General features: G+C 36.7%; 1 protein-coding gene across 5 annotated transcripts in view; it reads right to left on the bottom strand.

The window, feature by feature from the left end:
- Positions 1–18,552, bottom strand: part of Lrba (LPS responsive beige-like anchor protein) — a 478,393-nt gene that overhangs the window by 112,274 nt on the left and 347,567 nt on the right. For all 5 annotated transcript variants that reach the window (XM_075950353.1, XM_075950356.1, XM_075950355.1 and 2 more), the window contains exons 45-47: positions 12,324–12,464; positions 11,239–11,358; positions 2,688–2,840 (exon numbers count right to left, since the gene is read on the bottom strand). In XM_075950353.1, the coding sequence (XP_075806468.1) occupies positions 2,688–2,840; positions 11,239–11,358; positions 12,324–12,464 (414 nt within the window). The remainder of the gene's footprint in view (positions 1–2,687; positions 2,841–11,238; positions 11,359–12,323; positions 12,465–18,552) is intronic.

Raw genomic sequence — 18,552 nt, 5'->3', positions numbered from 1 at the left:
TTATTATCCACTCCCTATAGATCATCTGTTCTTAGTGCCGGCTTGTTCCAGAGAGAGACAGCTGCAACACTATACCCCTGTTCAACCTGAGGACCATCTGACTTTAATTGGAATACACAGCTTGATGTGGCTCTGGCTATGAGAAGCCAAAGTATCATCTGTAATAATCTGGAAAAGCAAAAACCTGCCAACAGAGGGCTGGAAACAGGGACTTGTGCTGTCTGGCTGCCTGACGGGCTGCAGGAAATATGATTAATGAGTAAGGTATAATGATTTCAGGAACCCGATTAGCACCACAAAAAGGTCACAGATCAAAGTAGTATGCATTTCATGAGCTAAAATCATTGCATAAGAATCTGTGGACTTGAAGAGGTAAACCCAAAGAGGATGGACTCAAACCTTATGTGATAACATGCTAACAGCTACGTAAAACACCGATAGCAATTTAGTCACCGATAGAAAGTTGGAAGAAACTGCTAAGTGCACAACATGCCTCGCACCGCAGAGAAAAGTGCACAACATGTCCCGCACCGCAGAGAAAAGTGCACATGTCCCGCACTGTAGAAAAAGTGCACATGTCCCGCACCGCAGAGAAAAGTGCACAACATGTCCCGCACCGCAGAGAAAAGTGCACAACATGTCCCGCACCGCAGAGAAAAGTGCACAACATGTCCCGCACTGCAGAGAAAAGTGCACAACATGTCCCGCACTGCAGAGAAAAGTGCACATGTCCCGCACTGTGGAGAAAAGTGCACAGCATGTCCCGCACTATAGAGAAAAGTGCACATGTCCCGCACCGCAGAGAAAAGTGCACAACATGTCCCGCACAGTAGAGAAAAGTGCACAACATGTCCCGCACCGCAGAGAAAAGTGCACAACATGCCCCGCACCGCAGAGAAAAGTGCACAACATGTCCCGCACTGCAGAGAAAAGTGCACAACATGTCCCGCACTGTAGAGAAAAGTGCACAACATGTCCCGCACTGTAGAGAAAAGTGCACAACATGCCCCGCACCGCAGAGAAAAGTGCACAACATGTCCCGCACTGCAGAGAGCTTTGTTCACCACATGCGCACACAGCTTATTTTAGAATGAGCAGATTATTAAATTCTTTCATAAAGACACATGAATAAAACCAAATAATTTCTGCAATTATGAATTATATTAAGAGACAGATATTCATCTCTATACTGTGTTTGCATTTGATTCACAGTGAAGTTTTATTTGGCTTTGTTTGAGACTATAACCTAATTTGGACCATTAAGTATAAAGATTTGTATCAAAGTCATGAGACAGTTCACCAAAAATCATTTGAGTACCAACAAAGACTATGAGAGAAATGGTAAACATTATTAGTCATAAAGTTACAACAGGTACCAACTAGAATATCTGAAGTGCCTAATAGTAACAATAACAAGCCTTGTGAAGGACATAGAAAGCCCCAAATTTCAAACATTGTTAGGACTACTACTAACTATGCTCCAAACATAGCATTCAAACTCCAGAGAATAACCAACATATATTGCATACAAAAATGAAATTTTATACTAAAACAAAGCAGCATTCAGGAATACTAACTTATCTAGGATCCCATGATTGACAGTGTAGTGTGAGTGACTCACGATTGGAAAGTTTGGCTTAACTCTGAGTCTATCTTTCCAATGCCCTGCAGTATGTTTATTATGTGTAAAATATGACATGCCAGTAAGAATGGGACTAGAATTAGGATAGGAAGATAAAATTAAAATACAATTATCAGTAAGAAAAATAAGGAATGTTACCCAGAAAATTCAAATATAGTAATTTTTGCTTAATCACAAAAACTACTAGTTTATTAAAATTATACTTTAAAAACTTTTTTAGCTTTACTTATTTTATTGATATGATTGATTTGCCTGCATGTATATATATGCACCACATGTGTTCCTGGTGCCCGGAAAGTCAGAGGAAAGCATTGGACACCTCTATCTGGAGTTGCAGATGCTTGTGAACCATCACATGGGTGTTGGGAACCAAACACCATTGAATATTCTGCAATAAACACCATTGAATATTCTGCAATAAACACCATTGAATATTCTGCAATAAAAGTTCTTGATTGCATTTTTAACATGGAGAATGTCAAAGACAACACTTTTAGATACTGAGAATGCTCCTTCATTGCAAATTTTTATAAGACTTTAAAGGCAAAAAAAGTAGGTACCTACTTTGTCACAAGACAAGCAACAGCGAGACTGCAGAACCTGATACTAACACGCTGCTTTTAAGTTCAGTAAATACTGTTTTTAAGTTTTCATACTCAAAATATATAGTGCAAAATTTTTCTTTCAAATTATGCATATATAAAATGCAACTTAAAGATGTTATTTAGTACTAAAATGTACTAGACCAAAACACAAAACGATCCTTCCGCATCAAGAAATGCTCACGCTTAAAAACACAAAATAACTCCAAGGTCTCTAACATCATTTGTTTATAATTTTAAATTATTAGAAACATATATAGAGCAGCTTAAATAATGAATGAAACAAACCATTATAATTAGAATTCAATATAATTTTGAGGTATAACGCAGCTAGTGTAGCACTGTATTATTTTTAGCAGTTCCTATTAGCTGCAGTGTTTACAGGAAGGCAAAGGTTAATATTTTACATCAACACATTACAGAGAAGATGACGACAATCTTACCAATCTGTTTATGCGAACAAACTCTTCTGAAGTTTTGGCCCAAGGAGGAAGTTCAACATCAGACACCACTGTCCCGTCATCCATCACTCCAAGGTTATAATTATTGAAGTTGACAAACATCTCAGGGAGATAATAAAATTCAGGAATCAATTCCTATATAAAAATGAAAGAAATGTTACTTCATAAAATATAGGATATGGACTAGATACATGCAACATGGTGTGATTATTTCCTATTACCCAAAACAACAACAACAACAAAAATTACATAATTGTCTTTCTCTTTGTTCAGTCTCCCACTTTCTGTTAAAAGAGAAGAATGTACACAGGAAAATGTACACAGCATCTTAATGAACATACTGAACAGGCTTTCCTTCAGGACACATTTCAAAACCTAGAAACTCTTAAATTCAGGTAAGCAAGTAATAATTGAGAACCAACAAGATATAAATGGAGATTGCATGCTAAAAAACTAACAGCCCAAAACAATTTTTTTAAAGATGAAATATATAGAATTCACAGCAGAAAGCAATCTTTATACAATAAGGGTTAAAATGTTATTATTTTATTTCTTTGGTCTTTTTATTAACCATGTGAACAATTACTTGCATTTTAGCCACAGATAAACAGGAATTTTTACATCAAAACATAAAAGATTTTTAAGATACTAATTCTAATAAAAGATAAAAATTTTTCATTAGTCTAGAAAACAGCATCCATAAGAAACTGATTAAATTAAAAATAACAGCTGTAAAATGAATATTTAAAAAGGAGAAAAATGCAGGCGGTAGGGCTTTGTGGCCAGGAAGCCCACACGTAACTTTTTCAGACAACCTGTAGAGCAGACTTAAAATCCAGTCTTGACATGGGTCAGTGCTTCCGTGGTCTTTCAGAAACCCCCTCGGGGCCAGCCATCACAGGTCTGGATGTCCAAACAGCAGTAAAATAGAGAGGTCATCAGATTTTGGACAAGGTCAGTATGAACTTGCCAGAGCAGAGAAAAAGATGCAGCAAGAATGAACCTACTCTCACTTTCACAGTCCACATGGAATCCTGTTTGGCTCTGAATCTTTTGTTTACAATCATGATAATTAACTAGACAGGGTACAATGAGCTTCTCCTTCAAATGACCCACAACTCTATGATCATTAGACTTGAAAGACTTTTAAAGTGAACATTATTTACTTAATTCTTAAAAGAATCTTGTTCAAAAAGTTTACCCTTAAATTAGATAGCTCTCACACACAAAATTTTAAGATCATCTTTGGAAGCCATGCCTGTAACTCTAATCTCTAATCGGCGAAAGAAATAAAGACAAGGCGCATTATTTCATGTAGGAAAGAGTAGTAATATATTGGTATAAAGCTAACATTTATTGCATGGTTTGAATAAAAAGCTTAAATTTCTAATAAACTCTACCATATTTCATCTTCATAGCAGCTTTATAAGGTGAGCGAGTGGCTCCATCTTAGACATGAATGAATGGAAGCAAGGCAGGCACGGTGGCATGTGCCCGTTAACCCCAGCACTCAAAAATCTGGCAGAATAAAGACAGGTCACCAGGAGGTTAAGGCTACCTGGATTACATAGATGGAGGCCAATCTAGGCTATATAGTAAAACTTGATCTTTAAAAAGCAATACTCTGAGCAAATGTTCCCAGCGCATAAGCCTGAGGACCCACGGTGACAAGAGAGAACTAAGTCCCCAAAGCTAGCCTCTCACCTCCACATGGGCACCATGGAACATACTCCCCTCTACTCACATAACACACACACACAACCGTACCTGACACACACCAAACAGACTGACTGACCGAGGGAAACACAAGTTAAAGAAGAGGTAGTATGTGATTTGCCCAAAGATTAATAAAACATGTTTCTTAAAACCTATGATCAGCTTTATTCAGCCTGGAGAGAAGGAGAAAGGAGGACACTGTGGGGCAGGAACAGAACATGGGGTAAGAGACAAAGATGCCTGTATCCAAAAGACTGGACATGTTATTCTAAGAACACAACTTAAAAGCTGAATGGATGGAAGGCAGAAAAGCCTGTTTGTCTAGGCACTCCCTACACTTGGATTCAGGTCTTGTCCTACCAGTCTACCGGGTTTGGATGAATTTTCCACTACCCTGATATGAATAAAGGTTAGATTCAAATTAGGATGGTTCATCTATGTTTGAGTTGGCCGTTATGGTTATATGTTTATTTTAGTAATGAGTTATTAATATATTATCTGGGAGTACATTTCTGGGATATAAAATGGCAGGAAGAATTCAATATAGGCAAAAGTAGAGTACAAATGTTACCTTTTAGTAAAAAATAAATCACAGGTTTTTCTTGTGGGATTTTGTTTTGGTTTTTTTCTTTTTCTGAGACAAGGTTTTACACTGTAGTCAGGCTATCCTGGAATTTACTATGCAGCCCAGGCTGTCCCTGAATTCATGGCTATCCTCTCAAGTGTTCAGATTACAGGTTGAGTAAGTTCTTTGGTTGATTATTTAAGCCTTGGATAGATAAAAGGGTGAAGCATCACAATTCCAAAAATGATTATTTAGTTCTTAACTTTTACAGATAACTGTATCAAGTTTGGACAGAGAAAGAAGAGTATTTTCTGTCCATATAAAACACAGATCACAATGAGGGCTATATGAAAAGTCTAAAAAATATTCATTTAGTAAGGCAAAACTGGCTGTACAAACAAACAGCATTCAGAATTGAAAGGAGAAAATGAAGCCTAAAAGTTAGGGTGGTCACAGAGGGCTGTGATAAACGAATATAGCGCAGCAGGTTCCTAGCGCAGAGTTCTGCAGTCTGTTTATAATTATGTCTGTCTTTTTCTAAAATGAAGACACTGGGAAGAGGTGGATCCTAAGTCATCGGTTCTTGCCGACATACTCCAGTCCATACACTGGGCATTGAGCAAAATCAGGGAAATTGTACTGGCGGTGAGGGGTTCCTCAGCAGATACAATGCTTGCTGTGCAAACATGAGGACAAGAGCTTAGAGCTGCAGGCCCCATGTAAAGCCTGATGCCGCAGGACATGTCTATAACCCTAGTGCTCCTACACAGAGAGGTGGAGGTGGGGACAGGACAATCTCTGGGAGTTTCTGGGCCAGGTAGCCTGAAACAGTCAGAGCAAACCAGACAAGGCCCTATTCAGACCATGTGGAAAGGAGACTGAGATAGAGGCTGTGCTCTGGTCCTTCCATGTGTGCAGGCTGAGATAGAGGCTGTGCTCTGGTCCTTCCGTGTGTGCTGTGGAAAGGAGGCTGAGATAGAGGCTGTGCTCTGGTCCTTCCGTGTGTGCAGGCTGAGATAGAGGCTGTGCTCTGGTCCTTCCGTGTGTGCAGGCTGAGATAGAGGCTGTGCTCTGGTCCTTCCGTGTGTGCTGTGGAAAGGAGACTGAGATAGAGGCTGTGCTCTGGTCCTTCCGTGTGTGCAGGCTGAGATAGAGGCTGTGCTCTGGTCCTTCCGTGTGTGCAGGCTGAGATAGAGGCTGTGCTCTGGTCCTTCCGTGTGTGCTGTGGAAAGGAGGCTGAGATAGAGGCTGTGCTCTGGTCCTTCCGTGTGTGCTGTGACACTTATGCACCTGTACTCATACATATGAGCATGCACACTCTACACACATACACACTCTACACAAAAATAAAGACAAGCGGCATTTAAGATGAAAAAAAAGGCAAAGGGAAAAACAAGGGCATTCCTGCTAAGGAGGGTATCTTGAGAAGAGGTACCAAGACTGGCATGTATATGTCCTTTATTTTTAATGATCAATTAGGAAAAATTCAACTGGTCTAGAAACAGAGTTGAAAATAAAGTAGAAAGAATCTGTACAGTGTAAGAAACCTAAATGCCTAGGTCTAAAGTCTTAACTATCTTTTTTCATGAAAACAGAGAAAAGACTGTTCTATCAGGGACGTTCAAAAACAATGTAAGTTTAGATAGAACAAATCTTTCCAAGAAATTAACACTGGAGAGATATTATGAAGATTCTACATAGAGTGTAAAGGACATAATCAAAAAAGCACAATTAAATTACTAAGAGGGGAACACATGGGATAAAACATACTGTAATCTCAAGGAGAACACTGTAAGGTGATGGCAGCTGAATTCCTCTCTTACTATGAAGCAAACATGAACTTAATGAAGACACCAATGTAAGTGAAAGAAACACATACTATGAAGGATGACGGCGACACGCAGGCATCTCAGCACAGTTCCCTTTGGAAAGCAGTATTTCCCTAGGAATCATGCTGTGATAGAATACAAATATTACTATTTAAAATTATCTTCTTTGACAGATGAAACTTAGTAACAGGGTCAAAGATTATGTCTTTCTGGTATTTTAAATGCACACTTACAAAGTGAAGTATGTTTTATATTCATCTGAATAGAACACTGGGCTCTGGATAAAAACCACATGTTCGGCCATTCTCTAAAACATTGGGGGAAATGACAAGTAAACAACATTGACGGGGACAGATACACCTACAACCCACATTTTCCTTCAGCCTGCTGACGATAATTTTAATTTCTATCAGTTAATTAGGCAGATATGTTTTAGAGGCAGGTGACATGGTCAAACTTTAGTGTACCATCTTCTAAAACAAGAAGGTTCAAACAGAGGTTATACCACAATTCAGGGTAAGCTCATAGCTTTGATCACAAATCCCAAGGCTTTCATGGCATAATGACAAGGATTGGTTGTGACCACACATATGCTTTAGTTTTCTTCAGGAAGGTACAATCCCACTGATAGGAACGGCCTGTGCAGCCAGGCTGTGTGACTCTCCTTTCATTAGTCACCAATTCTCTCCACTGAACTAAAACCATTGCTCCCTCCATCTGGACAAACACATCAAATGCAATGCGATAATCTAAAGAAATGAGACAAAAAAAAAAAAAAAAGAAAAGAAAGAGAGAGAGAGAGAAAGAAAGAAAAGAAAGAAAAGAAAAAAGAGCAAAGATGCTGTTTTAGGATACAAGCTAACATTGACTCACTCAAGAATAAAAACCTTGGCAATTCAAACATTCAAATGTAGTGCTATAGTTAGGGAACGGGACACTGAAGGTGTACAGATAGGGAAGCAAAATTTTAGCTGTTTACCACTGGGAAAAGAAATATACTTTATGGTATAAAAATCTGAAGCTTTTTTTTTTTTTTACAAAAAAATGATGAAAATAGGACATAAAAAATAAAAACTTGCAAGCTTGTTTTGTTAGCCCACAAACACTCGACTAAAGTGTATTATATTAACATTTATAACTCAAATTAAATGAAAGTTTTCAATTGACGTTTGAACTTAAAATTTTTTAGAAAAAAACATTATCTTTATATATTACATACATTGTTTTCTTCAGCAAAATAAAAACAGTATTTTTAAAAGTTGAAATAGAAAAATAATCTCTAGAACTTCTAGATGGATCTAATAAGAACCATAAAAAATTATGATTGCAAATGCATTTAAAAAATCATGAGTTACAAGCAAACAGGCAATAGATAATCTATTTCACTCTGATTTAGAGGAAAGAAAAATTGGGTTTGAGTCTTGTCTATTTAATTTACTGTCACATGGTCTTAAATAATTTAATCTCTTGACCTTATTCACCTCACTTGTCATTTCTAAAACTCGGGATTTGTATGAAGTTCCTATAACACTAAATTCTATGTATAAATATTATCATTAATATGATCCTTGATTTCAGACACACCAAATTTTTAAATATGAAAGGGCATTTGTTGAACTATGCCCACTTATAAAAGCCTTCAAGGTAATTCAAAGAAGACCTAACAAAATTCACTTCTAAAGAAAGTATTCTCACAAAAATATCTGAGAATTAATATTTCTTACTAAATCGCCATCACAATAAGAAATTTATTATTTTTTATTAGCAATGACTTAACCTGTCATGTAGGGCTTAACATAAATAACCCCAATAGCTTATAGTTCACTCTTGCTTTCAACACATTTTTCACTTACATATTTGGACTATATATTTCCATTAGGTCTTCTGCTGTTCTAGATTGCTATCTTCAGGGAAATTGTAGTTTAGGAAGAGATAATGGGCACTAATAATATAAATGTACAGTAAATTACAACTGCTATTAAAGAAAACACAGAGGCTGGGGAGAACCTCACTGGCATGCGCACCTGAGTTTGCTTCTCTGAGCCCACTGAGATAGTAGCTGGTAAGACAAAGGCCTCATGCTTTACAGATCTCACAAGACAAAATAAAACTGCTCCAAACTATTTACAACCATCTCATTCCGGAGCTATAAAGATAGAGAAGGCTAAAAACTTCTCAGACAGGGTTAAAATTAATTCATGTCACATTGTTGTGCTCATTTATTTAAAAATATTTTTAGTAATCTGAGATTCAACTGCATTATATTTACTGTGTGGAATATAATTTATTATTCTGCTTAATTTCATAATATAAATTTTAATTTAATAACTAACAATATATAAGTATTTTTTTAAAAAATTTGTTATTTTGTTTTCAAGACACGGTTTCTCTGTAGCTTTGGAGCCTATCCTGAAACTCATTCTGTAGACCAGGCTGGCCTTGAACTCACAGAAATCCACCTGTCTCTAACTCCCAAGGGCATGATTAAATTAAAGGCATGAGTCACACTGCCTGGCTTTTAAAAAGTCTTAAAGTAGACTAAGAATATGAAGTAGACTGATGAGACACCCCATGGATTTATGTAAGATCATAACAATAAAAATGAAATCAGAACTAATTATAGAACTTGTTATGAATTTGTTGTTCTATTTTTATTCATTCAGATGTGTGTTTTTTTTATTGATAAAAGGAGAGATAAAAAAAAAACAAATTTCCACCTCCTCCCAGCCTCCCATTTCCCTCCCCCTCCTCCCACTCTTCTCCCCCTCCTCCCACTCCTCTCCCCTTCCCCCCACTCCTCTCCCCCTCCCTCTCCAGTCCAAAGAGCAGTCAGGGTTCCCTGCCCTGTGGTAAGTCCTAGGTCCTCCCCCCTCCGTCCATATCTAGGAAGGTGAACATCCAAACTGGGTAGGCTCCCACCAAGCCAGCACATTAAGTAGGGTCAAAACCCCGTGCCAATGTCCTTGGCGTCTCATCAGCAAAACTTACCTCAATCATCCCAACCCCAGAAGCCTGGACACCAGCACAAAAATAATCAATAATGGCCAGATACTATGTCTCTACCAAAAACCAGTAACCTACTGTGCTAGACTGAGAGAAATGTAATGTAACTGAAAGACAAGACAAAGATTCCCATCTTCCTGCTCCTTCCACCTTCCCCGCAACCCCGTTCACTAGATTTTTAAATGAAACCATCCCCATCTCTTAAAACTTCTTAATAGTTAAATATGAAAAAAGCCCAAGTTGGGAATAGAAGCAGAAATCAACAACAGTTATTAATCCTCTTAACCATTTCTAGTATATGTCTACCCATCAATGCAAACTTATCTAATGATGATTCTTTCTAAAAGGATTTTATTTTTACTGTTTCTGTATGACGCACATGTGAATACACCCACGCCAACACATTAATGTGGACGCTTCATGTCTCCTTTCATCTTTCCGTGGGTCCTGAGACTTAGCCTGGTTATCAACAGTAAGCACTGTACCTGCTGAGCCATCTAACTGGTTTGCTCACGACTGATGACTTTAAAAAGTACTTCAAAAGTGTTTTAGAGTATATCATGAGATCAGAAAATATTGATAGATGTTCCGATATAAAAAATACCTTTGCAAATAATAAAAACAGAATATCTTTGATACAGAAAATATCATTTAGATATTATAATCTATAATGTCAGAAGAAATAGAGGAGTGTATTTTACATTGTAAAGTGTCATATCTTAAAGTGGTATGACATTAACACTCCACTACATGTCTTAGACGTGTCCTATAGCAGCATATACATAGTCATACAACTTTTCTTCTTTCAAATACATCTGTTTCTCATGTGTTACTTCCACCTCCACAGGGTACGATTATTTACATATAAGTCATATTATTTATAAAACTATAAGGAGTCTAAAAACAATAGGTGCATTTCATTATACCTTTAATAGCACCAATCCAGTTTCTTGCAGAAAGAGACATTACATAAAGAAAACCAATTACTGGACTGCTGAGGATAGAAGTGGAAGGCTAGCAAGATTATATTAGCTATAATACTGATTATTTTAAGAATGAAGATTTGAAAGATCCAAATAAATATGCCTGAGGCTTTCCTGTTTTCTGGTAATTTGCTTCACTATGCTGGAACTGTGTGCAGCATGCTGCTAATAGACATGATTCAAATGATGTTGGGAAGAGGAAAAAAATTTACAACTATTGAGATGAAAGAACTTCAGGATGGATGGACAGACAGGCAGAAACATAAAAAGAAGAAAACAAAAGTCATGGACAGTGGTTCTTTGCCATTTAATTCAGGTTCCATTCTCTGAGGTTGACCTTCCGTAAATACAGCTGGATCACAGGAGAGAAACTATGAACATCCAGTCAGTAAGAAACAAACTGGCTGTAACAAGCATAAAATGAAATAAATCTGTACCTTAATGTCAGATGTATCACGCTGACTGTTTCGCCATGCTCTGGACACTGAGGAGAAAGTCCTATCTGCATGATCAAATTTCCCTCCTTGTAAATTTAGAAAGTAGGTTGTAAAGGGTTCCTAAAAAAAATAAGAAGTGAAAAAACTTTTATGTCCTTTTAGGGTTTAATGAATCTTTATATCTAAATTTTTTAGCAAATAATGGTCATTAGCTAGTAATATGTCCAATGTATAGAATGCAAGTTATTGCCAAATTATTTTATTAGAGCTCTTAATTTTTTCTGAATGTTTCTATGTCATCAAAATTTTGGTATCTATAATGTTTCCATAAACTTCCTCCATTGCCAAGAATATATTACTAATAGCATTTAGGCATGAGTTAAATGTATTTTCTTCAGTGTTCAGGATATAGTACAATATGTAATTTTTCTATTGTTATGGCTCACAATTTATGATTAAGAGGAAACTGCTTGGAAGGCTTAAAAGCCCCCTCTTAGTTAAAGAACACTTAAACATGTATGAGTGAGTAACTGCTTGCCAATAGAAAAGCCCTATAAATTACTTCTAAGACTCGTGTCTGTCCATATTCTTCTAACAAGGTTTTATTAAGGACGTGCTGCTAATGTTCCCCACAGAAATTACATTTTGGTAGGTGAATTAACTTTCAATTTTATAGAAACATCTTTTCAGCTAATGCTATCAATACACAACAGTGCTGGTTATTTGAAAACACATCTTACTCTATTTGGAGCAATGTAGCTACCAGAATGTGTAAATAAATGTCTGTGCTAATAAAATTTTAGTTACTTCTCATTTACACAAGCTACATTTGAAGAGAATTTAGCTAATCTGGTACAAAAGACATCATCTGAAGACACAGATTTGAAGAAGATAGTCACACAATTCTAGAGGAAACATTTTTATCGTTATGGTATAAAATATTTGCTAAAGCATATATATTTAAAAGCTCAATTGTTTAAAACTATTTTCAATATTCAAAAAAATGTCGATGATTTCCAATTATGGCACATTCTTCAACACATTGGATTTATTTAGTCACGGTCTATTATTCACATTGAACTTACTATTCTGAGAAGCCATGCAAGAACAAAACTTGCAGTTGAGTAATGAGTACCATAGTGGAACTTTGGAACTTGATCATCTTCCCATGACTCAAATCGTTCTGCAAAGAATGCTGCTCTTTTGGGATTCAGAGCTCCTACTGGCTGCCATTGGAAGAGAAGGGAGAGAAAGAAAAACAAATGTAATCAACCTTTATTTCCTCCGTGCTTTTAAGATTATCCTGTAAGTATGCATGGAGTAAACATTTAAAATATATGTATTTGCACTTAGAAAAACAACAGTGGTATATTTGAAGAACAAACAGAAAAAGTCATCACCCCACATTTTTTTCCTAGCATGGTTAAACATATACAGATAACTAAGTGGGTAAACCTGTCATTTCTGATACATGCAGTTTTTTTGTTTGCTTGTTTGTTATTTAAATTTTGTTTGTTTTTCTTTCTTCTTTCCTTTTTTTAAATATTGAGACAGGGGTTTTCTGTGTAGGCTTGACTGTCTTGGAGCTAGTACCACAGACTAGACTGACTAGTAACTCACTGAGATCTGCCTGTCTCTGCCTCCAGAGTGCTGAGATTAAAGGCATGCACTACCATCACCTGACTGGTTTACATAGTTTTTTAATTAATCAGTCTGAAAGGAGAATTACAGAAGATGAGCTGTATCATACTTTAGAAAATACCTGTAATTAGAAGCAACAACCAGAAGCACCTTGGAGCTAGAGAGCTTACTTACTCTGTCTCTGAGCAGACGGAGAAACAAAGCTGATAAACAAGGGTAAATGCAAAGAGGTTGTAAGAGAAAAGGAGTAAGATAGAACTAGAACATTCTACTAACAATAACTAAGTAAAAAGTTAGAGGACAGAGTGCGGTGGAGATGGCTCAATCAGTGAAGTCAAATCTCAAGCAACCCTAAAAAAGCTGGGCAAGATGATGTGCACCTGTAATTCTAATGCTAGGGAGGCAGAACGAGGCAGAGCTTGCTGCAAAGTCAGCTTGGTCTAATCACTGAGCTTCAGTTTCAGAAAGAGATCATGCCTCAAAAGAAAGGTAGACAGAGACAGAGGAAGACATCCAACATTGATGCCTAGCCTCTAAGTGCCTTCATGAATTAACAAGAATTCAAACCCACTAGCAATAGCAGCAGCACCACCACCACCACCACCACCACAGCAACAACAACAAAAACAAGAAATGGTAAGGACATTATAATCTTAGACTGGAAAACAAAACATCTCAACAAACTTCCATAATCGGTACAACAAAGTGAAGACCCTGGACTCACTAGACAACTCATGTCCAGTTAGAAGGTTGTTTTGGGAAATAAAATAAGTACACACATTAAGGTCTTTAAGCCATGCATGGCAACACTCAATGAATGTCATTATTTAAAAAATAATCTTTTAGAACTAAGGTAAAAGAGTTTAAAAAAAACAATTGCCTATAAAACACCAAGCACGTTGCTTGCTTGACCCAGACATGAAACGGCCGTTGCTAGCCAAGGAATACATGAATTGTATAAACACTGAGCAACATCCTGACATTTTCTTCAGGAAGACAGAGTATCCTTGAGATTCTCAGAAGGGACTACAGCTCTAAGAATGCTAAGATCAACCACATTAAATTACAGTTCGGACTATGGGAACACTCTGGGCTGTAGAAAAAGCTCTACTCCTTATTCAAAATATAAATACCAATTCGAAAATAACTTCTCTAATAAGACACAGAATTGTTTTACATCTCTTAGGAAATTTTATAAGTTATTCATATTTATAAGCTCAAAAAGTCTGACTATCCATGAGGAAAATGCTAACCTAAAGTAAATAGCATTAGTTTAAAATGGATATATTCAGAATTCATACAGTGAAAAGGAAGCCATGTTCAGACCAGGTCTTGAACTACTTTTCAAATTATGATTATAGATGGCATTTTAAAGTCATCACTTTGACTGTATTTCTTAAATTGTTAGGTATTTTACCTTCAAACTGTTAACAAACATTATCATTTTCCTTCAATAGCATCTTGGTTCTGACCAGCACTGTGTTATGTTAAATATGTTTCTACTTTACAAGTTAATTTTCAAAAACATTTAATTGATTACTATTTTAAGTCAGCGTCATATTACTAATTTTTAAATACCTCTTTTAAACTATTAGTTTCAGTGCTAAAGAATTATGTCTGACTTACTATAAGAATCAAACTCATTCCAGGAATTCTTTGTTTGTTACAGAACAAATGTGAAAGGCCTTTAAATGTATTTTAGTTGTTATCCCTAAAGATACAGCCATATAAAAGGAAGAAAAGAAATAAAATCACCAGAAGACAAATTATATGAATTAAAAATAGAATCAATGTGCCTTTTGTATGGTGCACAGCGAATTAACTATATACTTTATCTGCTCCTATTTTTATTACTCTCCAAATGAGTACCTCTGTGAATCAATAGCTATAGAATCACATTTCTTGAATATAATGCTAAGACCAATTAGGATTGATTTCACTAGCATCTGAAAGAAAAGGCATCCTACTGAGATCCATGTAGGTAGAACCTACAGTATCGACTCTGGCTGGTATTGTCACAATTGGCTTCTGAAGCCCGCTACAGGACAGCTATCAAGACATACCACATTTATTTGCAAGCAAATAAAAAAGAAGTCACCAAATAAAAGAAGGTTTTAAAAAAAATAAGGAGCAGTGGAGCTGTGCAATGACAATGATACACTATCAGCTTACTCAGAGAAGTTACAGTGGGAATACACACATTGAATTATACATTACGGGAAAGCACTGATTTATTGTGGTAATAACATCCACCTCATTAAAAGATTCTGCTTTGCTGCAGTTGGAAGGCTACATATTGTTTACTGCTATAAATTAATGGCACTGCAAAGAAGACTGTGGAACCATCCTAACAATAGATCTGTAATGACAGTGCTGTATATCACGGCTTCCTCAGCAGCTTCATAATAAAATGGAGACAATGTATTGAGCTAATACATTCTACCATGCTGGCCCGTATTTTTCTGACAACTGGTTTAAAAGATGAGCTGAATCCAACTATGTTATAATGCTACAAAACATTTAACTAAGCAAGAGTCAGTCAGACACCAAAGTGCATCACAGTATTTTAAAAACATTGTCTAAATCAGCATTTCAAGCTGTTTATTCATCTCCGCAGAAGGGCTAGAAGCTAACACCTATGGCTCCTCTTACTTCTCCTGTGTATTAAGAGAACAATTGCCATGTAGTTCAGGAAGACGTCTAGCACTCTCATCTTATACTGCATTCTCTGTACAATTTAACCTGCTTGATGGGGTATTTATTTTTAATCAGCAAAATTTAAAAGGAAGAAACCAAAAATACTGACATTTAAAACTGGCTATAATTTATTGGTAATAACAAAAACAAAATATCAATTAGGGGATTCAAAAAAGTACATAATTCAAAATCATTACAAAAAATATAAATATCATCAGGACATGGAAAATAAACAAACAGCATTAAATAAAAATATCAAGTCTATAAAATAAAGCAGCATATGAGATTAAAATAAAAAATACAGTAATTGGAAGTGTAGAATCTCATAACTTATTAGTTATTATGTAAGAATGGAAAGAGAATTGTAGTAAAGTAGGAAAAAACAAATTAAAAATGTCAAGAAGACAAATTCTCTAAAATGGTAAGGTGAAGTGCCAAGACCCCAGTCTGGAGAGCACGTCAATGGTTTCATACAAACAGCAAGGTGGCATCTCTGGAAGGGTGAGGAGCATCTTGGTGATGAGGAAGACACACGATTTATAAAATGGGAGTATTTAAATCAGCTTTGTAAACTTAGACTAAAAAAATACATTTTTTACTACCTTCTTGAGAAGTATTTTTGCTAATTAACAGAAATGTAAAGTATCCCCCTCAGACCTGGCACAGAGAAAGTTATTCTTAATATTGTCTGTTCTGAGGTTATTTATCGGGAATATTTAAAAAGCAAGCTCATCAGTCAATCCCAAGAATGAACACTATACCCTGCTAGCAAGGCGGGAGGAAAAGAGCACCGTGCATCACTGCAGCCTCCCTGTCCGCCAGTCTCCTCGCTGTAGTGACAGTTCAGAAAGTAAACTGACTTTTGGATTTATATGAAAAGCTGGAAATATCAAAGCAAGGGACAAGTATCATTTACCACATTAACGAAAAAATAGTTTTGATTCTATGGACCCCTGAAAACTTCAGTGGTTTAGCAATACCAGTAAAAATTAGCTTTTTCTTTTTTCCTTCAAATTTTGAGAACTATAATTTGAAGTTACTTAATAAAAGAATAATGTTTCTAGATTGAATTACCTGATTATTTATTTATAAAAATATTTATAAAAAATATAAAGACAGCTAGTTATCCCACTTTGAATTTAACTAATTTAGCTCAAAATGACTTCAATCTTAGCAACTAAAATGTAAGACACACAACTCCCTCCAGATCTTTTTTATCCATCCGAGACTGCTATACTGAAGATGTTTCTCTAATTGCAGCATCTGCACACTATTTTTCAAATATGATCTTGACTCAAGCAGGTTTATCTAAGGGCTATATGATGTGGGATGCCCTTTTGTATATGTGATGCTTTTATTGGCTAATGAATAAAGCTGTTTCGACCAAAGGCTTAGCAGAGTAAAGACAGGTGGGAAATCCGAATAGAGATAAAGAAAGAAAGTGGGTGGAGATAGAAAGAGGACATGTAGCTGCCAAAGGAGACAAACACGGTGGAACATGACCAGTAAGCCACAGCCTCGTGGTGATACACAGATTGATGGAAATGGGTTAAGATGTAAGAGCTAGCTAGGAATATGCCAGAGTCATTGGCCAAACAGTGCTGTAGTTAATATAATTCTGTGTGATTATTTGGGTCTGGATCTCCGTTTACAACCATACATGTAAGGTGCGCAGGAGAGCTCTTGTGGGAAGCCAAGCCTGTGATACGACCGCTGCTGTGTCATACACCGGCACCGCAATCCTCCTTTATTATTGACGGTGAGATATGAACCACTGCAGCTGATATCAACCTTTCAGGGGTGACATCCCACAAACTCCTGGGCCATGTTTGTAGCTAACAAGGCCAAAACAGTTGTGGCTGAATTGGCAAGAACCCCAGAAGTCCTGTACTGCAGAAACCTGTTTGAATGAACAAATCAGAAATCCACGAACTCGGGCTCTTTCACACCATAGGTGTAGAAGATGTCTAAAGAAAAGGTGTTAAGAGGAGAAAGTTAAAGAGATAGGAAAAAATGTCTTGAGCACATGCCAGGAATAAACATCCTGAAAGAGTTAAAGAAAGTTGCTTTTCAAAGATCCTTTCTGTGGTATACAGAGAAACGAAAATATATCAAAGTAGAAAGGGTTCCAGAATGGAATAAGAGGACCACCACAACTCTGTTCTGAAAGCCATTCCACACCGTCATGTACATCCAGAGTGACTGAAAGTCTGGGATGAGCACACAGCAGTGTATCCACTTCTAAAAGTAGAGAGTATCTGCACATACTGATAGAGCTGCTGCAAAGTGAAGGTAAAACACTGATTTAGATTAGAACTGCTGAACTCACTATTCTCTAGCAGTCTTTACATTATACAGCAGATGTGGACAGTAAATATTAAGGGCACAGTATCTGATGTATATGAACAGATTAAGGCTAGCAGTTCAGAGAATAGCAAAACAAAGGTTGTATCAAGAGTCAGAGAATACTGTAATTATTTTTGGAAATATTCCAGGAAGTAGGTGCATAGGCCCAAAGAAATGCACCACACGACAACCATGATTCTGTTTGTTGGACATAAACAAAGATTCTCAGACTCTTAGGTAAATAAGCTATCTTCAAAAGCAATTCTGTGATATACAGGTCTATAAGTGCCCTCCACTTGCGGGTATGAAAAATGTTGAGTCTGGGAGAAATAAAATGGACCTGTGGCTGGTCATCTGCCTGATGACATCAGAACGAGTTAGGGCACTTAGACCAAACTGTAAGCCAGTCCTAGAACAGTGTGTGCTGCGTGAAGAAATGTAAATGCCAATGCTGAATTCAGAAGGTTATTAAAATCCATTCATTGGAGTTTAGGTTAAATTAAGACACACTTTAAAAAAAAAAGGAAGAAAAAGAAAAGCCGGGTATAGTGGCATAGACCTTTAATCCTAGCAGTAGGAAAGGAGGCAGAAACTGGCAGACTTCCGTGGGTTCAGGGCCAGCCTGGTCTA

The sequence above is a fragment of the Microtus pennsylvanicus genome, chromosome 16 (assembly GCF_037038515.1).
Source record: "Microtus pennsylvanicus isolate mMicPen1 chromosome 16, mMicPen1.hap1, whole genome shotgun sequence".
Taxonomy (NCBI): Eukaryota; Metazoa; Chordata; class Mammalia; order Rodentia; family Cricetidae; genus Microtus; species Microtus pennsylvanicus.
The sequence above is the reverse complement of the archived record's forward strand: the minus strand, read 5'-3'. Positions and strand labels throughout refer to the sequence as shown.